At 37.4% G+C, this 22,167-nt stretch overlaps 1 protein-coding gene across 1 annotated transcript in view; it reads left to right on the top strand.

Annotated features, from left to right (window-relative positions):
* Window positions 1–6,311: 6,311 nt before the first annotated feature.
* Window positions 6,312–22,167, top strand: part of SEMA3C (semaphorin 3C) — a 179,290-nt gene continuing 163,434 nt past the window's right edge. The window contains exons 1-2 of the mRNA XM_050785237.1: window positions 6,312–6,834; window positions 8,824–8,964. Coding sequence (XP_050641194.1) covers window positions 8,862–8,964 — 103 coding nt within the window. The 5' untranslated portion in view covers window positions 6,312–6,834; window positions 8,824–8,861. The remainder of the gene's footprint in view (window positions 6,835–8,823; window positions 8,965–22,167) is intronic.

Here is a 22,167-nt window from a genome sequence, read left to right as displayed (position 1 = left end):
CAGTTTAATTAATTGATCAGCCATTTATTCAGCTGTCACCATGTGCCAAGACTTGGCTTTAGCTGGCTACAAAATGTCTACAATTCCTGTGTCCTACTCTGGAGCTGTTGAGAGTCAATGGAGAAAATTTTCACATAATTGTAACATTAAATGATATAGCCAAAAAACTTAAGAGAATACAAAAGTGAGGGAGGTGTTCACACACATTGTAGTATTTAACTAACACGTTATAGTTTTTAACCAATAAACCTAAAGGTAGTTGCTTTAATTCTCATTTTACAAATAACAACACTAGAAGTGGAAATCGAACAATACCCAAAATATAGTTAGTAAGTTAGAAATTGGTGATTTACATGTAAATTTATTTGACATCAAAATTGATATAGTTACAACTCTATATATGCCATCTAGGACTTGATTAATTTTGTTTAGGATTAAAGAAAAGGATTATACTATAGAGAGGATGTATTAAAGACAGAGGAGCATTTGCAAAGCCACGGAAGTGTGAGGAGGAATAGTGTAGTCAAACAACGGTCAGGTAAAGACATCAGATACATACAGAATTTAAGGTGCCAGGAGAAGGAATGAGCGAGAAGGGGTGAAGAATTAACCTTGACCCAAGCAGTGGAAAGATACTGTATAAGCCATGGGAATAAGCTGCAACTTTATCCTTCAGTACATGAACAAAAGACTTCAGTAACCCTGGTGACAATTTGCAAACAGGTAACCTGTGACTTTTAATTTTAAAATTACACTTGATATTGATGAACTTCCTGTTAGGCTTGAATCCACTGTGCAAATTTGTTTCTGGGTTTTCATTTACTGTGTTTACGTGAGTAACAAACTAGATATTTAAAGAGAATAGATTTAATTTATATAACTATACATGTACTTGGATGGGTAATAAAATAATTCATATGATTTTCTGTTTTAGAATGTGTAATCATTTATGTGGTCAATTTGCTGTTGATTCCCTCTTTGTTTCTTGAACCCCTTCTCCATTTATCTGCCAGGGCTGTTCATTAATCATCTTGGTTCTTGGTATTCTAAACGATACTAAGGAGAATTAGACATTGTTTCTGCTCTCAAGCTGTCTGCAATTTTAGTGAAGGTACAATGTCTGCATTTATCATTCAAATCTGAACTGTAATGTGATAAACATCCAACTAAAACAGAAAACCTTCTTCAGGACCGAAAGAGCCTAGGAGGAAAGTAAAAGTCTCCACTCCCATTTCTTATTTATCGAGCTTTTTATTAGAAGTGTTTGCCAAGAGGTGGTAGAAAGCAGGAAACACATGGACTGTGGGACAGGCAGACCTGAATTTATTGCCTAGGGACGAAAGTAGGGGAAGGCACCTCAAATTTCTGACTGGCTTTCTTGTTTGCATGATGGAGGTACTTACATCTTCTTTTTTTAGGGCTGTTATGGAGATTGAAAGAAATAGACTTCCTCAAATGTCTATTAATAATGCATGCCCTCTAAATCATGTTGCTCCTTCTGGTACTCCGCTGGTCTAAAGTTCAATGAGTCCATTGCAGTGGACAAAACTGATCAAGGAAAAATATTTAATTGAAATATATTCCAAGAGCTTTATATCTTAAAGTATGTCATATTTGTTGAATAATGAAAATTGTATCTCCTTCTTTAAAGTTGTTAAATGCCACAAATGATGAGAACACATGGACACATAGAGGGGAACAACAGATGCTGGGGCCTATCAGAGAGTGGAAGATGGTAGGAGGGAGAGGATCAGGAAAAACAACTAACGGATACTAACCTTAATACTTAGCTGATGAAATAACCTGTACAACAAAAATCCCCTAACATGAATTTACCTATATAACAAACCTGCACATGTACCCCTGAACTTAAAAGCAAAAAAAAAAAAATTCAAAGCCTCATGACGAAAAATAAATCAAATAAACTGAATAAGTGGTTGATTCTTTGCAAATTTCCTACACAGCCCCCTCTACCTCTTGGAACTCACTGGTAGACAGCAGGGTTTCTCATGGGACTTTCATTATGAGAATGCATCTGCTAGGATATGAAAGTTCTTTGCACAATTTAATATTCCACTTTCTAGTCAACCATTTAAAGTCCAAGAAGAGGATAACAATAGTAAAATTTGAAGATTACATGGAGAGGCCCTTGCCCATTTCGAAGGGCTGTAGATGGGAGTCAATTAGCCATAACTGACAGTCCTGCATTCATTGCTCCAGCTGGTTATTTTTTTTGAGCCTCATTACATGCATCTGACAATAAGAGGCACTTATACAGGCCTCTCATGGCTCTCCTGTGAGAACAGATATGGGAAGTGGTTTTGTACTTCCAGGTGTAGAGACAGAGAGCTTGGGATCCAATATGATTCATAAAAGCTGTTGGCTTTCCTCAAGACATGACTGTGGATGTATGTGCATATATTCAACTAGCCAACATTATTTATTAAGTAATTGTGGGATTGTCTGCAACCGCAGTTGTATATAGTTAATCTCAAATACATATACTCTGTCTTCACTGAGGCTTCACATGAAATACTCCAAGAAGGACAAAACAAATAGAAAATTTACATTTTGTCCTAGTGATGAAAATGTGAACTATCATAACTCTTTTACAACCTTTGTCATGCACACATGACATTTTTGTACTAAAGAAGTAAATTCACTAAGGGATTCTTACTACTGAAATTCTTTACTATTCTACCTTATACGTGCAATATTATAATAATATAAACATTAGAGACAATATGCTCTTATTTTGGTTGAGTTGGGAAATATTGCGCTTTATATATTTGATATGTTTAAAGAAATATTGAGGACTTAAACTTTGAACTTTGAAATAGCTTATACACTCACCTCGTTTAAAATTATCAATGTAAAACAGAGTGAACCGTGAAACCTTTCTAGCCAATTTTCCTCTCCAGAGAAAACCACTGTTGCCAGTTTATTTTGTTTAATGTCAAGAACCCTACAATTTGAGAAGCATAGAGTAGTACATATCAACAGAGAAAAAACAGTCAGCAATATAGATTAGCAATGGATTAAGAATGAAAATAGAGATACACTCATCCTATTGAAAAATTAGAAATGATTTGATAGAGGAAATATTAAAGCCTAGTTGCTGTGCAGGTAGCAGCTTCACACACAGATTTCTAGACCAGACCTGTTTGACCGGCTTGGTCTCAGAGCTGCTAATGTAACCCAAGGAGACGTAAGGCTAATGTAAATAAAGTAAGTTACCATTGGAAGTTCAGACTTTCCAAAGATATAGTTCAGGAAACTTAAAAAGATGGCATATGTAAGTTGAGTAAAGGAGAAAGACAGGGAAGTAGAAAAGAGGAGAAAAAAGTTCAGCAAAAAAGGTAAGAGAAAGCTATTGAAACTTATTGAAAAACATGAGACATTAAGGCAATCATGCTTGAGTTTCTCTTCCTATTCTAATATTTACTATCCATTTGACTTTGGGCAAACTTTCAGCGTTCTCTCATGGAAAATTGTAACTTCATTAAAGAATGCTATGCAGATAATAAGCAAAGTACCTGGCAAATACACGATCTATTTTCTATTACAAATATCAGTTATGACTAAATAATAAGACAATTTTTAACCTCTGAAGGATTCATATTCTCTGGTTAGGGTAGAGTTTATTTACATGACTCATCTGTATCATAGGCAAAAATCTGTTTTCTTTAAATTTGAAATAAGATAATGTATAGCTGCAGAAACTCCTGAAGAAAAGTATGTAACTCAAAATCGGTGCTAGAGTTTTAAGTTAAATAGTATTCCTCAGGACCATCAAAAACATAAAATATTAAAAATATGCCCACTACAGCTTGGCAGGCAGAGACACTTCAGTGTGTAAGATACTGCACCATTTCTAAAACATCTTAATAAAAGTGATCCTAAGTATTTTAGTTTGGCTGTTTGTCTAAAACATTTTGCTGGGTGCAAACATTGTAATTAGTGCTCTCTAAATTTAGTTGCGCCATTACTCCTGTAGATCCATTTAGTGTTCCCCTTACCAAAAACACCGTTCTCAATTAGCTGTTGTTTTCCACTTGTAAGGACAGTCAAAGCTGACGTCTTAAAAAAGTGGCAGTGCCCAGCAATGTTTCTTAGGCACGTCTTTTTTTGTCAAGGTGTTTTAAGCAGTGTGGGGAAATGTGGGCAGAGATTAATCTTAGGGGCTTCTAGTACCACTGTTAAAATTCCATTCTGTGGCCTAAGTCTCTGGCCAGCATGAGCACTGTGTCCTTGTGCTTGAATCTATCTTGGCTAAAGCCTATCAGTATTTTTATGATTCATTTTGAGGTGTGGCCAACTGTAAACGTCTCAGAGCTAAGCAAATACCATTAAATCCCAGGAGCACATTGAAAAGAGGTTTATTTGGGCAACATTGAGGGAATTTCGGCACAAATTTCATGGACTGTGATTTAAATCTAAGCTATTTGTCAAGGCCTCCAAACCCCTGAATGTGTAACAGATTGAGCTAATTCATTAGTGTTTGTAAATTGAGTTTGGAATTAAGCTCCTTTGTAAACACACCGTATGTGATGTATTTCATCTTGCAACTCTTTATCGTGGTCTTCTCAAACTTAAAATGTATAAACAAATTCCATCTTACGTGAATGTGTTGATCAGTTTCTAGCAGCTCATTTCTAAATTAATAATTACACAATGTAATCCCCACGCTCGTCTAATGATTTATTCTTCTCCCTGCTTAATATGTAAATGCCAAATGAGATATCAGTAGGAGGATAATAGTGCAGAGCATATAACCTGGATCTTACTGAGTTTCAGAAGTATTTCAGAGAAGCACTCATAGTGCTTATTCACATTGACATCTGGATTTTAATACTGGAAGTTTTTGGGGGGGTTAAATTCCTTATTACAAATTTATGTCAAGGATCTTCTCACACATCATCACAAAAAAATAATTTTAACTGTTACTATACTAAGTTTTTGAAGTTTGGAGATAATATTGGCCCCGGAATAGTATTTTTGAACTCTTAAATTTGCATTATTTGACTTGATCCCTTCGTTTCTTGACTATGCAGCATGAGTCTGAGACACGTTTATGTTTACTGAACACAAGAGGTGGGCCCTAGACACGTAAAGACGCGTCTCGCTCACGTCTTCCTCCTACCTGGGATTTCATTCGACTTTCCCACCAAGCAATGATTTTGCACCCTCAGAGGTGTTTTCTATGATACAGTTTATAAGAATTTCATGATTCTGTTTCATTATGTGAAGAAAATTGTCAGGTATAAGGTGGAGAAATTACACTCTACGTTCCTTCTGTAGAGTGACATCTGCTGGGCTGTGGGTCACAGTGATTTTAAGCAAGTGCCTGCTTGTTTTATGGGGATCAAAGCTCATTTCTTCCGATGTTTAAACATCTAGTTTATTGTGGTCCGAAGAAGTAATTTTCACTTAAACATCAAAGTCTGTTCCAGAGTTTAACGAGTGTACCTGAAACTAATGCTGGAAATATACCTCTGATATATTTCTGTAGATGTGTGGTTATGGCAATCTGTTGACATAACTCAGAACAGCCTCTCAACATAGAATTGTGAAATAATTTCATCGTGTAATTAGGTTTGGGAGTATGGTGGGGGGAAACGTACTGGGTATGAGTCAATGTGGAGGGGTCAGCAGAATTACTGCCTTCAGGGCACTAAGGAAACTCAATAGGAAACAATACACATTAAAAGGATACACTTGCGCAACAAGATGGTCGTTTATCTTAACCTGTTTCAGAAAATACTCGGCAGAGGCCAGGCACGGTGGCTCACGCCTGTAATCCTAGCACTCTGGGAGGCCCAGGCGGGCGGATCACTAGGTCAAGAGATCCAGACCATCCTGGTCAACATGGTGAAACCCCGTCTCTACTAAAAACACAAAAATTAGCTGGGCGTGGTGGTGGGAGCCTGTAGTCCCAGCTATTCGGGAGGCTGAGGCAGGAGAATCGCTTGAACCCGGGGAGGCGGAGGTTACAGTGTGCCGTGATCACGCCACTGCACTCCAGCCTGGTGACAGAGCGAGACTCCGTCTCTAAAACAACAACAACGACAAAACAACAACAACAAAAACACGCAGCAGAATAAGGACAAAACTCACGTCCTTTTAAAAACGCATCTCTTTGCCTTAAAAGGCTGCAGTGATCCTTCCTTGGCAAAAAAATAAAAAAATAAAAAAACCACAACTGCTTTGCACTTTGATATTTACGGCCAGGCAAAGCCTGTGTGAGTCTTCCAAGAGCCGCCGGCAACAAAAAGCGTAGAGCGCAGCCTGTAAGTTGCTCACTCCGCCGCGGACTGCGAAAGGAGCAGAGTTTCGGGGCTAGGGCACAGCCTGCGGCCGCGCATTCTTGCGTCTGGCTAGCCGCGGGCTCTAAGGGTCTGCCCCGCCCGGCCCGTCCCCGCGGCTCCTTGCCACGCTCTCGCGGGCGCGCTCGGGGTGGGGCCTCGCGGCCGGCGGAGATGCGGCAGGGGCTGCGCGGCGGTGATGCGAGCCTGCTGGGCGGCGCGCCGGGGCAGCTGGAGCCGCGCGCCGCGGCGCTGTAATCGGACACCAAGAGCGCTCGCCCCCGGCGTCCGGCCACTTTCCATTCACTCCGAGGTGCTTGATTGAGCGACGCGGAGAAGAGCTCCGGGTGCCGCGGCACTGCAGCGCTGAGATTCCTTTACAAAGAAACTCAGAGGACCGGGAAGAAAGAATTTCACCTTTGGGACGTGCTAGAAAATAAGGTCGTTTGGGAAAAGGACTGGAGACACAAGCGGATCCAACCCCGGTAGCAAATTGATGACTTTTCCGTGCTGATTTCTTCCAACCTCGGTAAGCTAAATTGGTCGTTTTCCGCATTACAAATTTAGCAAAGTATAACTTTTTTGGCCTGCATATTGACTTTTCATACATTAGTGTGCTCAAGCCTGGACATTTTCTTAAGAGCACACGCGGTTTGTCAGGGAAGCTTTCCCCTTACTGAGAGTCCAGCTCGAGTTGTTTCTTTAGGCGGTGACACCTGCGGAGAGTTTCAAGTTGAGTATTACAGTGCCTTCCAAGGCAAAATTGCTCCAGAGGCTATAAGAGAATTCTTTTCTTATGTTTACTAGTTTGCGGTCAGCAGAAGCGAAAACACCAAGAGGAACGTCTGTGTCTGAGTTAAAGGGAAGAACTTGTAAGATACTGTTGGGGAGGCGGGGGCATATTTAAGACACTTGGCTTTTAGTCTCTCACTCCTCATCACTAGGTAGGATGTAAATCAAATTGCCCTGTAGACTATGTTTCACCTGCCATTGTGTCTCCAGTATTCTTTGCAAATGGTTGTATATGTACCTTTGGGAGAAACATGTAAGATACAAATATGCAAAAAAAAAAAAAATGTTTAATATCAGCTTGCTCAGTAAACATAACAAAGGTTAGGCGTATTAATAGCTTTTTTCTTTTGGCTTTAACTATAAAGTCAACAGACCCAAGGGGGCAAATTACTAAGGGAAAGTCACCCATAAAATCAGTTTTCTTCTAAGTTAATTTAGGGATGACAGGGTGAAGAGGTTGTAGAAGCAGGAAGAAACTGTTTCTTTTGAAAATTACCAACACAACATCTCTAGAGTTTCCTCCATCTGTGTGGTAAAAGAAGCGTATAATTTCATTTCTAACTCTTATATGCACCACCTAGGAAATCTACTTACAATTTTTCTTTAAAATTGCGTATTCCGTTTAATTCTTCCTTGTATTCTGTATTAATGAAGCGGTCTTTTTCAGTTGTTAGTGGCTTTTACAAAGAAATTAATAATTTTGACTATGAAATTTTAATTTGAAAGCCAAATAATGAAGATCAGCATTGTTGTAACCTGTAAAAATAAATTTCTTTATTGGACTGTTGGGTCATTTTATTGTATAATTATGGTAGAAGCAAAATGATTGTGTTTCTTTGATGCTCCTGAGTTTATTTTACATGATGTAGCCACTAGAGCTCCTGTAGGTTTATGGTAACACATTATCTGGTGGCCTTGGGATTTGGATATTAGTTAATAGCATGTACCAATTTTATATCTATAGTTTCAAGCAGTGACACCTGTCTCTTTGATTTATCTTTGAGAAGTTTGAAAGCCCACTTTCTGGTGGATTTATTTAAAATATGCATTGGTGGATATATGGCTCACTGGATTGCTCACCGCTAGGTTTGAATTTGGCACAAGTCGGTGGTTACCTCATCTGCATCATTTAACAGCTGCCTGTTGGTCATCTGGATAAAATGGCAGATAACTGATTCCAGTGACTTTGGTGATCAAGGATTGAGCACACATAGATTTATGTAAGGAAACACCATTTCAGAGACAATTACTCCAAAAGAGCTAATGACTATAGAAGAGTGAGTAGGTACACATGAATGCTCATATGAGATTTTGCTACTGCTATTACATTAGTTGGGGAAAGAGTTCTCATCCAGTCATAGTCTATTAGCACAATGCTATTCAAGTCTTCTTAATGTGATGGATTTCTAGAGAGAAGACCCGTTAAAATATTGGGCTTTCCTTTGGGTATCAGTGTTTTTCCTCGCTGCTTTGTTCTGTTTTGATGGTAGCATCAGTTTACTCGAAGACGAAAGTTTCTCTTGTTGGAAAGACTTCCCCACACAAATGAATGAAATCCACATTTTCACGTCTGAGAAGCAAAGACAGAGCACCTCCTACTGTTGGCATTACTGTAAAAGTTCAGATGGTTCTTTTGTGAATAGGGTGTTTTGTCTAGATTGCTGTTTTTTTCCTACTCCTAAAATGTGAAATGAGATATAACAAACCTGTTATCTCTCTCTTAAAGGTATTTTCCCTTGGAGATTAACTTGCATATCTGAAGAAATGGCATTCCGGAAAATTTGCGTGTTGGTTGGAGTATTTATTTGTTCTGTCTTTGTAAAAGGATCTTCCCAGCCCCAAGCAAGAGTTTATTTAACATTTGATGGTAAGAGAGTTGATAAACACTCTGGGAAAAAATGTTATTTTAAGTTTTGTTTTCTTCCTTATCCAGATTCAAAAATTAAGAGTATAAAATATTACTGGATATTAATTTTAAAAATATTTTGAGCTGCTTTTTGGAGGACAGTAGCTATTTTAAATGATTGGTTAATAGACAAAAACCCTCTGTTGGATCTGAGGCAATATTTATGAAAATGCTTATAGTATATGTTGCTTTTTATAAAATAATTCTTCTGTGCTTGCCTGTGTACTCATGGGGGAGATGGGCACGAGCTCAAAGCCTAGCATCTTTGATCTTACTGTTCACCTGGTAATGTTAAGAAATTGCCCCTTTGTGCTAATCCTGAGCAGCAGAAAGAGCTATGCGGGTTCAATTACTAAAAAATTCTCCCAATTAATTTTTTGGGCATTAGTCTCAAAACTGGTTACTCCGTGTGGTGTTCTAATGGTGTTTCTTCTTTTTCCACAAGGATTTCCTGAGATTGGCATAGTTGGCCCCTAATTAATTTAAAAGGACCTAAAAGAATAATTGGAAATATGCTTTTGATTGTTGTTGTATACAAATGTCCTCAGAAGCTTAGGGAAATGGGTGTGATTTCAGATTTTCACATACATAAAAGGTGCAAGGTCTTTTGCGGGAATGGTTTGCATGAGCTTTAATGTATATAGTTCAAAGGACTTACAGATGAATGAATTTGGTTAGTCAAGTAACCCATACTAATTGGACAGATGGAGCAAGACATGGATGAGGAACACCATCCTGCCAATCAAGGTCGTTTAAAATTTTATTACTTCTTTCAACTCTGCATAAACTTTAGTGTCATTTCAAATATTTTTCTTTCATTTGATAAACAATATACTCTCAGACCTTCCTATAGCAGGGTGTCTCTGAAACTCTTTGTGGTTTCAAATTCCTTTTTTTTTTTTTTTTTTGAGACAGAGTCTCACTCTGTCACCAGGCCAGAGTGTAGTGGCATGATCTTGGCTCACTGCAATCTCCACCTCCCAGGTTCAAGCCATTCTCCTTCCTCAGCCTCCCCAGTAGCTGGGATTACAGGCGTGTGCCACCACACCGAGCTAATTTTTGTATTTTTAGTAGAGACGGCGTTTCGCCATGTTGGCCAGGATGGTCTCGACCTCCTGACCTTGTGATCCGCCTGCCTCGACCTCCCAAAGTGCTGAGATTACAGGTGTGAACCACCACGCCCGGCCTCAAATTTCAAATAGCAGAATGACTGACACCAGTCAAATGGCTGTCTTTTTTTTTCTTTTTAAGTCACCAGTGCTTTCCCCACAGTTGTCATAAGCACCAAAGGAGCCATATTTGGAACTTAGAATGTGTGAGCTTCTAATTGCTTCCTTAGCCTCCATGCCAGGCATTTCCCCTTAAAACCCATAGCTATGCAGTTAAGTTGTGAAGAATGGAAAGACAGACCCTTTGAAGTATCCTTTTTAGCCCCTTAATTACTAAAGCATCTTATGTACTACCCACACTTTCTCTCCCAAATTGAGAACTATTTAATACCTTTTCAAATAAAAGAGAAAGGGCATTAAGAAGTAGTGCAATTTCCCCTCTATTTTCTATATTTTTCCTAGTGTATATAGAGATGGAGTGATCTAATAGAGGTTTCTACCTGCTCTCTTTTCCATTACATGAAAATTAATCCAAACTAATGTAAATATTAACAAAAAGGATGTCACTAGAGATAATGAACCAATTCTGCATTTGAAAAGGAAGTTAGAATTCTTATTTTACAGAAGGAAATTACATAGTATAATCTTTTAGAACCAAACTTCAGAACTGTGTAAGACAGTGACAGCTCTGCTATACGGTGACTAGAAGTAATGATGAGATTTAAAAAAAATATGCGTAATATTTTAAATGCTCTCAAACCCAAAACAGATTCTTGCAGAATAAGACTTGCCTTAACTTGAAACTTATGTAGAATATGACATGTGAGTTGTTGATCTCAAAGTTCTATAATTCCTGATATTTTGTTCTTCTCAAGTGTATTACTGGTACTCTTAGGAAGTGAGAGAAAAACAGAGCAAATAATGAGAGAGAGAAAATCACTTATTTTGAATACTGTTTAAAAGAGATGTATCAACAGTAAAAATACATCTAATAAAATTCCACAATTTCTAGCTCAATAATTTTAAACATTCCTACAATGAACTACATAGGCAAGGTATATGAAAAGTATCAGGCAAAAATAGTTGTCAAAATGTACAAATTTTAAACCTTGGTACAATATAGTTTTCTTAGGAGATTTCACAGTGTACCTGCTTGACATGCCTGCTCCAAATTTATTATTATTTCAAGTTTCTTGTTAGTGAAATGATGACTCATCTTATTGTACCAGGTAGGTTTTTAAGTTTCCTCCAAAGTAGTTTATTCTCAACATCAAAATATAGAGCTTTGTATGAGGTTAACGTATTTAAGAATGTATATTTAAATACTTATGACATATACTTTTACTTCATATTTCTAAATTTCTATTACTGTTTTCCAATAAAAAAATCAGCAACTGAAAGGTGTTTTGCGGAAATTCAGATAGTTTCAAGTTGTATCAGACAGAGGTCATGTTTTATATCTCTAAGTACCTTTAGATTCTCTCGTAATTACTTTACCTACTGGCTCTTTTGTCTTGAATTCTTCTCCATCACTATAACTTGGTCCTCTGCCTGTCTCTCTCTGGGTGGAACCTGAGAAGAAACCACTCAGTCTTGTGTTACTTCAGGTGCCATAAGCATCATAGTCAATTTTAAGGTGTGTAGAACCATGAGTCTCTTCTCCCATTCATGTTCCATCCCTTTTTCTTGTGGTGAAATAATGGAGTGATAACATTTGTAAAACAGTGATTTACAGATTCGCCTTCCCTGTTGATCTAGGGCAAGGTCAACCAGATGGTCAGCAGTCCTGTGGGAGAGTGTACTTCAGATGTTATTAATTAGTTACATTTGTGCTACTAAAATCTTCTGTGTTGAGACCTGTGACTTCTAATAGATATTTTCTTTTGTAATTTGTCTAACTCTTATTTTATGCCAAATAGCTTTGCAAATGAATATGAGGTTCACACAAATGCTTTTAGTATAAGTTTTTCCTTAGTTAAGATTGGCCAATCTTCCAGCCCATCGCTGATTTTCACATTTGCGTATGCATGACAATGGTTTAAAAACAGAAAACTGACTGTGAGTTTTGAATTGGAAATAGGTATTTTATGAGTAAGCACTAGACTTGCATAGGATTACCTTTTTCTTCCTTCCTTCCTTCCTTCCTTCCTTCTTTCTTTCTTTCTTTCTTTCTTTCTTTCTTTCTTTCTTTCTTTCTTTCTTTCTTTCTTTCTTTCTTTCTTTCTCTCTTTCTCTCTTTCTCTCTTTCTCTCTTTCTCTCTTTCTTTCTCTCTTTCTCTCTTTCTCTCTTTCTCTCTCTTCTCTCTCTCTCTCTCTTTTCTCTCTTTCTTTCTTATTTTTTTTTTTTGAGACAGAGTCTCACTCTGTCTCCCAGGCTGGAGTCCAATGGGGAGATCTTGGCTGACTGCTACCTCCACCTCCTGGGTTCAAGCAATTCTCCTGCCTCAGCCTCCCGAGTCGCTGGGATTACAGGTGTGCAACACCATGGCTGGCTAATTTTTGTACTTTTAGTAGAGACTGGATTTCACCATGTTGGCCCCGGCTGGTCTTGAACTCCTGACCTGAGGTGATCCGCTTGTCTCAGCCTCCCCAAGTGTTGGGATTACAGGTGTGAGCCACTGCGCCTGGCCCTGTTTTTTTTTTTTTTTTTTTTTTTTAATTTATTTACTTAGTGATTCATTTTCCCTTTTGTCTATGCTGAATTTTTACTAATAAAGCTGCCAAGTCTCCAGGTCTTTGATAGTATATAAATGAAAGACTATGGAGTTGTATAAAACATCTTTTAAAATCCCCTTCAACAAATAACCCCTGTGAACTAATGAACTAAGCCCCAAAGCTGATGAATTGTTATTGGACCATAAACTCAAAATATTAAATTGCCTCTTTATGAGCTCTAGTAGCATTAGCATTACAAGGCACATTTGTTGTAGTAGTTTGTGTTGTGGTTGCCCAAGAAATGCAAAGAAAAACAATTGTTCCTGATTTCTCCGTTAATCTTGGAAGATGCTTACTCTGGCTGTATTGAATCTTCTCAGTTTGTGTTACTAAGAAATATTTAGTTCTCAGCTGTGTGTTACAGCATTTTCCTTCTTTTGTTTTTTTTTTGGAGACGGAGTCTCGCACTGTTGCCCAGGCTGGAGTGCAGTGGCGTGATCTCGGCTCACTGCAAGCTCTGCCTCCTATTCACGCCATTCTCCCGCCTCAGCCTCCCAAGTAGCTGGGACTACAGGCACTCACCACCACGTCTGGCTAATTTTTTGTATTTTGAATAGAGATGGGGTTTCACCATATTAGCCAGGATGGTCTCGATCTCCTGACCTCGTGATCCGCCCGCCTCAGCCTCCCTAAGTACTGGGATTACAGGCATAAGCCACTGCGCCCGGCCGTGGCATTTTCTTTTAAGTCGTCTTATGATGGTTTCAATTAAATATCACTGAAATATCTTGAAGCACGCATGAGTGTTTTAGTAAACCCAAACTCAAGGGGTGCCCTGTGAATAAAAAGTTCCCTCTACTCTTCCCCTTGTGAGAGTTTAGTTGCACTCAGCAAAGGATTGATGAATTCATGTGTGAGTTGGACATTACCTAAATCATAAGAGTCTAGAATAGAGTAACACTAAATTTGTCAAGCAGCAAAGTAAAAACTGTTATAAAATACAGTTGCAGTGGAAGATGAGAAAAATTGCTGAGAAATATAGCCTCATATGTCTATTTTCCCCTGTAATATGTATTGATATAGGGCTCTGGTAATCAAAATAAAACAAAAACTCTAATAGAGTTGAATTGGAAGGAGGAAATTTTATTTCAGGTATTGCAAAGAATGTCTCTTGAAAATATTAGGATAAAATGTGTTACATTGATATGCTGTGGATTTCTCCTAGAAAAAATTTTTAGAAAAACGTGTAAGCCTATATTTTCCTGTTTTAAAAAGGTAATTACTGTTCCAGGTGAGTTTCATCAGATTATAATAAGCTTGATTCTGTTACCAATAAATGATGTTATGTGTTAAGCCATTCAGAGGAACAAAGTTCCTACAATTGGGAGCAAAGAAGGAATGCTTTAGTGTTCTGAAATTAGAAGAGTGAGCTTGAGTGTTATGTTAATCAGTCAACAGCCAAAGTGGTTGCATTAAAAAAAAAAAATGTGGCCCAGCGCGGGGTTCACGCCTGTAATCCCAGCATTTTGGGAGGCCGAGGCAGGCGGATCACAAGGTCAGGAGATCGAGACCATCCTGGCTAATACAGTGAAACCCCATCTCTACTCAGAATACAAAAAATTAGCTGGGCATGGTGGCGGGCGCCTATAGTCCCAGCTACTTGGGAAGCTGAGGCAGGAGAATGGTGTGAACCCGGGAGGTGGAGCTTGCAGTGAGTGGAGATCGCGCCACTGCGCTCCAGCCTGAGTGAGAGGGCGAGACTCCGTCTCAAAAAAAAAAAAAAAAAAAAAAAAAGTGTTCTACTCTGTGGATTAACCATAGACATGCCTACTACATTGAACTCTTTATCAAATGAAGATGGTGCAGGTGATCCTAGATAGCTTATTTTAAATTTGTTCACATGTTGATCATATATGTCGATATGTTCACATATATTCATAAAACAATGTTACATAGCCTTTATTTGCAATTTTGATTCAGAAAGTATATCTAGAACCAAAGTTATACATTTTCACATTCTTCCTAGGTGTATACTACTTTTTGTCTTCTTTGTTTCTAAAATAGTTTTGGTAATTAAACACTAACATTAATACTGACTTTGTGACAGCCATTTCTGTAGCTGCCGTGAGAATTAGTTTTAAGATCCACAAAGATCACAATGAAAGGAAAAAGGAAAAGAATGTTTTCTCAGTAAGGTATGCTGTAAACATATCATGTTAAGTGTATCATGCTAGAATTTTACATTTCTCTTAGAACATCAGACCTGCCTGAAAATGAAAGAAAATTCATTCTCTATACCATCCCAAATTCCTCATTTAATTTATGATTCATCAAGGCGAAGATGAGGGGAATTACCTCACTGGAACATGTTTATTTTGTTGCTGTAACTGAGATCTCCCTTTGTGTCTATGCGAGCAAATCAGTGCTTAGATGGATAACTGTAGAAAAAAATTATTATTCACTCTCTTCATTTCACTGTGAAATTTATCAGGGTGTATCTCCATAAATTCACTATACCTTGCACTGTCTTTTAAAACAAATAAAATATTCAGATGTTCTTTTTCAGGGATATCATTCATTGCATTAAAAAATAGCACTGAGACACTCAATTTTTTCATTTCATAAACGTCTTTTATATAACAAGGTACAAAAAAACTATCCTTTGGTTTTAGTTCCATTACTGTTAAAAAAAAAAAAAAAGAACAAACATTGGGAAATAGAGCTCTGAGCTTTGGGCAAATTCAGCACTCCTTTGCCTTCTCCATTTTCATTTATATATTACTGAAGACTTCTGTTGTTAAGAAAAACACATTCAAAAGCAAGGAACAGAAAGGTAAGATGTTTTCTAGTTCAGAGTATGAGTTGGCAAGAAGGGCACGTGGAAGGCAGAACTAAGTGCTGAGCCATGTGCTATTTTAGGGTAGCACTAGCCATGAAACAATTTGCTGAGCTGTAAATGATGGCAAGTATGTTCTACATTTTAAATTGCAGTCTTTTCAGAAACAGTCATTTCAACCCATCCTCCTTATCCAGTGAGAATGAGCTGTCTTGAAGCTCTCAGTAGAGAGATGTTATTTCTGCAGAGTGCTTTTTACTTTTCAAAGAATTCCCATATTATTTAATTTATTGTAGAAAGTCTGAAGTAGATTGGCATGGAGGCTAAAGCTCTTGGTTAAGGTTCTACAGCTTGATGGTGGCATTGACAAGACTAGAAGACAAAATGGTATAAGAAGAGAAAAATTAATTATGAGCAGTGCTTGTATAGAATCAGAGACACCCTGCAAATGTATATTACAGAATCTGCAGAAATGCAAGGCTATTAACATGAATATTAACAAACTTGCTTCATGCTATTTCTGCCCCGAGTATGTACAGCACTGTAGCTTTAACATACCTTACATTTTTAATTAAGGGCTGATTTTCAGCAATAATCTGAGGATCATTATACAGCAGACTTTAAATCTGCTCAACACCATATTTTAAGTGCCTCTTAATTCTCTTTGCAAAGATTGAGGCAATACATAGGTAAGAATAATTTATATTTTCATTTATCTCTAATTCATGCAAATTAATGAACATACTAGTCTTGTCTTGCTTTCCCCAAGTTACTGCTCTTGTAGTCAAGAGCTCGTTTGATGTGCTATGTACATCAAGATTCCATAGTCCCATTAGTCAATCCCTAGAATATTCCACTCTACTTATTTATGTATTGCCTTAGAGTGAAAAACCCATTAAAATAATCTTATGGTCTGGTTTGAACTGATGCCACTGAAAATGCTAAATATTCTTGCCTTACTCAACTTTAACGCTTGCTAGCATTTAAGATTCTTGATAATGAAAGTATAAAATATTCTACCTAATTAATTTCTAAATTACTACCTTAGTAAAACTATTTTCTGATAAAAATGATCAGGTACCAGGCTTTGAATTTTGAATGCAAGATTGCTGTTATGTTCACTCTTATTTGTAATATAATGGCTAATGTTAAGTCTCTGGTCTATATGGAATAGATAAACCCAGGGAGTTACAGCAATGCAATTTTACAGAAGATTTCTGTTCCTCAGAGAAGGGAGACAGACTGTTGATCCAGCAAAAAGAAAACCTTAACTCTGTGTAGCATTAATAGCTCTAAAGAAGCAACTTCTAAATTATTTTAGGAAAAAACTCATTTCCTTATAGATTTTGACTTTCTACAGATAGAATTAATTATAGAGAGAGGATATATATCTGAGTAAAAATAAATGCCTAACTCCCTCTCTCACACACACACTCACATTGTCTATGAGTAAAATTACATCATATTTGAATACCGTTTTAGTCTTTCCTAAGTGTGTATTCTCTTGTATATTCATATAACAAAAACTAGTAAGTCAGAAAAAAGCTGTTGTATTCCTGGTATCATTTTAATTGCATTATTTATATGTTTTCTTATTTTACATTCATGAATAACCACAGATTTATAATTATATAATTGGATCGTTAGTTTGGTGAACACTCAATTACTTAAAACATTATTGTAACAGTTATGTAGTGACAGCTTTCAGTGCAAGCAAGCTGAGGACCAGGACAAGCAACTCTGGTGACTTACGAATTTGAACCCTGTCTCCCTCCCATTTGTCTGACAGCTAGTGATGGTGAGAACAAAATGAGTTGTTGAATGGCAACCCACAAAAAGGAAGTAATCCATCCCTAGCACAGATAACAGGGATGTAAAGGGAGTGAATGGGGCACATAATATGTAAAGGCATCAATAAGATAAATACCTAAATTTGCTCTCTACGCCTGCTTCTCTTTTTTCCAGCCAGCGAAGTCTTGCAACCCAAGTTGCTAGTGTTACTATAGTTAGCATCAGTTGCCAAAGAGTGAGCAGAATCTCAATTATAGCATATGAAATATAATCTTTAATTATGTGCTTCAGTTTTCCAAAATCCTCATTTCATAAAAGTTAAATTAGAAAAGACCTTTTCTCTTTTGTAAATAGACATAACTTTGTACAAACTGTGTGAAGTACACCAAGCTGGCACTTCATTCATCACTGAAATTTAATAATGAACACAACGGGTCTGAAGGTTTTAAGACAGCAGTAACAAAATTAGAAACTGAGAATAAGGGGAGTTGAACACCCTAGTGTTCTTGCTTGACCTTCCTTGTAATTGAGTCAAGTAGAGGTAATGTATATGATCACAGTTTATTTTAAATGATAGACTATTACATGTAAAAAGACAATTCCACTACAGCTATAATTCTTAACACAGGGATCTCTTGTTTAATGGAATTCGTGAGTAGTAGCAAAGTGGTTATAAAATTGGCTTGTATAAATATTATACAAATGATATTTTTCTGTTGAATTTAGTTACATAATTAGAGTCCATGTGTATACAAACCATTCAGTAGCCTGAATTGAACAAATTTTAATAAAGGAACTTAACAGGATGATAAGGCATGTAGAAGTTTAGATATGGTATGGTGGATACTTTAGAGCCTTTTAAATAACATGTCTGCCCTTGTAGATAGATGTACACTAGCTATCATAACTCAAGCAAAAGAAAAACTTTACGACTTAAATTACCCCTTGATTTGAAAAGAATTATCAGATAATTTAATTTGTGTCAGTTGCCAGTCAGAGCCCTAAGTATTCTCTAAGCAACCTGGTTCTGTATTCCCAACTAAACATTATTACATACTAATGATGCAGTTAATAGGAAGAGATTGGAGTCTCATTGCCATGATATAGGAATCTGACATTAAATAGAGCCACCGTTTATAGAAGCAATCTTTCTGGCATCAAAAGCCTCCAACTTTGTTGGTCCATCCAGCCAGATTGTCGCTCCATAAATCCAGGCTCAAGGGCTTTTTCCTTTCTCCTGAAGAGTAATGCCCAAAACATTCCAACAGACCAGAACATTAAGCAGGAATAAAACAATGAGTGTATTATCATCACCAAAAGAGCATTTTGAATTTTATTAGAAGAAACCAATTAAGATGTTATTTTCAAGTAAAGGGCTTGGCATGGCTTCAGAAAGTTACTTTCCGGAGTCGGGCAGGGGTTTAGCTGGCACAGAGAGCGGATCTTTAGCTTAGAGTTTTGACAGCTTTAATGCACATGCAACTGGAATTTTTTTTCTTTAAGCTGATTCTTTTAAAAGCCACACTTCCTGCCACTGTTTAACATAACTGCATCAATTCCATTTTCCATTAGTAGTCAAAACCTGCTGATATGACTGGAGTTTTAAAACCTTTGTGTAAAAATCTAATTATGTAAAATGTTTTCAGAGGGAACTGATAATGAATATGATCTATGCAGCTGTATTTTCTATTTTGATATCTAAAGTACAGTAAGGAAAGGATTCTTTATGCTAGTATTATAACCTTTGGTTATTCATTTAATTATATTGACAGCAGTGGTATAATCAAGTTTCTATTATAGAAGAAAAAATATTCAGTCAGCTTTACTTGGTGGAATAAAAAACAGCACATACCACTTGTCTACAGAATAATGAAATATTCTGGTTTTAGGTGAAAAGGAAATGCTTGCCTCTCCCCTTATTATATCTATAGTATTCCTGTCTGTTATAATGTTTTTATTTTCAACAGCTTGTCTGCATAGAATATTTTATAATGATCTACATTGGTATATTTCATCTTACATCTACCTTCTATTCTTCTGATATGTATTCAACACTTTTAATATGCATAATTATATGTAGACATTTCAGATACTACACTAGAGACTTAAAATATAAAATATGCTATCTAGCAATTGATCTCTTGCATTCGTTTTCCTTTCTTCCCTCTTTTTTTTTCTTTTCTTTTTCACTGACATGAGAAAAAGATGATCAAGTTTAGCCTGGAATTATTCATGAAATGGTAAAAGCTTCAGAGCCCAGGTGCTGATGGAATGTGTAGCAGGAATGTAGTTAAAGGTGGCCGAGAGTTAAGATGTGTCATTTATTTGTGCTATAGAGATGAAATTCAGTGCCATGAGCACTTAGATGAAATTACCTCTGCAATAACCATCTTCAGTTTCCAAATTTTACAATATTTGATAGTAAGACATAGTTTTAACCTTTTCTAATATTGCTTCTGGGTAAAAAGAATATTAGATTTTTAATAACTAAAGATAAATTTGCTGAGGTCCACTAATAGCACAGACGTTTTTCAAGATATGTACGTATCTGTATGAAGTTCCAGCAGTAGAAATTTTGTTCATCTTCCAGGGGAAGCAGGAAAATCTAGTTAGAATTGATTGTTGGTGAATTATGGATCGTTAAGAGAAAAAAAGCTTTTAGGCCCTTTTATAAAGATTGTTATATCCATCTGTCTCTCCTTCCTTTGCTCTACTCACTCACCTTCCTTACAAAGAGGTTTTATTATTCAATTAAAAAAAAAAAAAACCAAAATTACATTCAGTTCCATGACTCTTTTCCAGAGCCTACCTTGTACAATGCTGTGTGCTACATCTGTGGGTACAAAAAGAAGTGTGGCATGAATTTGGTCCTCAGCAGCCATCTACTCTAGCAAGCAGGATACGCCAACCATGTAAATATTACACCAGGCAAACCCTGTTGCATACTATAAAAGAAGCATGGACACCTCACAGAAGGTGACATTTTAAAAACAAAAACTATCTTAAACTAGTTTAGAGCATCAGCTTTAAACTCATTGTAGCCGTTAATCATTTTGCTAGCAGGGATTAGCTTTATCATAGTTACAAACTGGATGGAGATGGGAATTAAGTTGGAATGCCCAGGATGAGCTTATTGCACTTAACTTATTGCAGGGGTCTCCCAGCCTCTGGGGCAAAATGCTTTTGCTGATTTTGTTTTCTTTACCTCCAAATTCCCAACAGTGCCTGTAACGGTGCAGAGTCATTATGACTGCCTGACTGATAACTGACAAACAGGCTGACTTCTAATTGTCAAATTAAATCCAAATGCCCAGAGCATTTAAGATCCTAAACTGTCTGTGGTGGTGGTAGGGGTCTCTCTTCTCTCTGTTCTCTCTCTCTCCGCCTCCCCCTCTGTTCCCTTCTCTCCCCCCTCTCTCCCTTGCTCTCCCTACCTCCTTTTCCCACCTCCCCCCCAAAAAAATTGGCCATAATTGAGGGTTGCAGCAAAGGCATGAAGGAGGCTATTTTAAATATCAGAAGTTCAAAACAACGTTACCTCATAAAATGTCTTTCTTGACAGATTTCATACCCAGAATTCAAAAGTTTTTTTTTTTTTTTTTTTTTCTCTGTGCTTTCATTTTTTATCAGCAGTTTGCCACCCTATTATGGGACCACAAAGCTTGAAGTTAGAAAATTAGCACTAAGATTCAGAAAATTCAGGAAAAAGAAACTGTAATTCTGAATTTTTGTAATGACTGGTAAGGTTAAACCTGAGATCGTAGAGCACTGATTCTCAACCTTGGCTGTACATTATCTAGAAACTTTAAAAACTGCTGATGCCAAGGCCACACCCCAGACCAATTCAGTCAGTATCTCTAGGGATGACACTAGTGTTGTAAAACTGTCCCAGGTGACTCTTAACCTACTGCCATATTTAGAAACCACTTCCCCCAAGTCCCTAAAATGCAGTTTCTGTTACACAACATGAAAGTGTCAGGGAACTCCTTTTAACAATAAAAGAGAACACTATTCAATCTAGTGTTCTAGCAGTTTTCAGGCTACAGTCCTTACTAAAAGTTAAAGTTTAGCCCCTTTTCAACAATTGAGATTCTCAAAGCCAGATAAATCATCAGTGTAGTGGTAATGCAGTTTGTGTGTCTACAACCCATTAAGAGTGAACAAATACCCTTCACTTTTGTGTGGAATGTGAAGATCCATTTCAAAGCCATGATTTAGAAAACTGTTCTATTTGCTATATCCTTTATATTTTGAAGCATAGTGACATCTCTGTACGAATCTCAACAACCTGAAAAGGTATTAAGGCCAGGTGTGATGGCTCATGCCTATAATCCTAGCACTTTAGGGGGCTGAGGCGGGTGGATCAGTTGAGGCCAGGAGTTCGAGACCAGCCTGGCCAGTTTGGTGAAACCTAGTCTCTACTAAAATTACAAAAATTAGCCAGGCATGGTGGTGCATGGCTGTAGTCCCGGCTACTGGGGAGGCCGAGGCGTGAGAATCACTCGAACATAGGTGATGGAGGTTGTAGTGAGCTGAGATCTTGGTACTGCACTCTAGCCTGGGCAACAGAGCATGACTCTGTCTCAAATAAAATAAAATTAAATACGCCTTTAGGTTACATCATCAGGCCTAACATATAGGGGGTTAAATACAGGTTTGTACAATAGATGCCCTCTGTGTCTAATGGTGGGATAGCAGACTTTCTAAAAGATGAAGAAGCTGTAGTGGTGGTAGGGGTGGGGGAATGGAAGTAGAAGATAGGGAAGGCTTCCT

This window comes from Macaca thibetana, chromosome 3 (genome assembly GCF_024542745.1).
Source record: "Macaca thibetana thibetana isolate TM-01 chromosome 3, ASM2454274v1, whole genome shotgun sequence".
Taxonomy (NCBI): domain Eukaryota; kingdom Metazoa; phylum Chordata; class Mammalia; order Primates; family Cercopithecidae; genus Macaca; species Macaca thibetana.
This window is presented reverse-complemented; position numbering and strand designations above follow the sequence as displayed.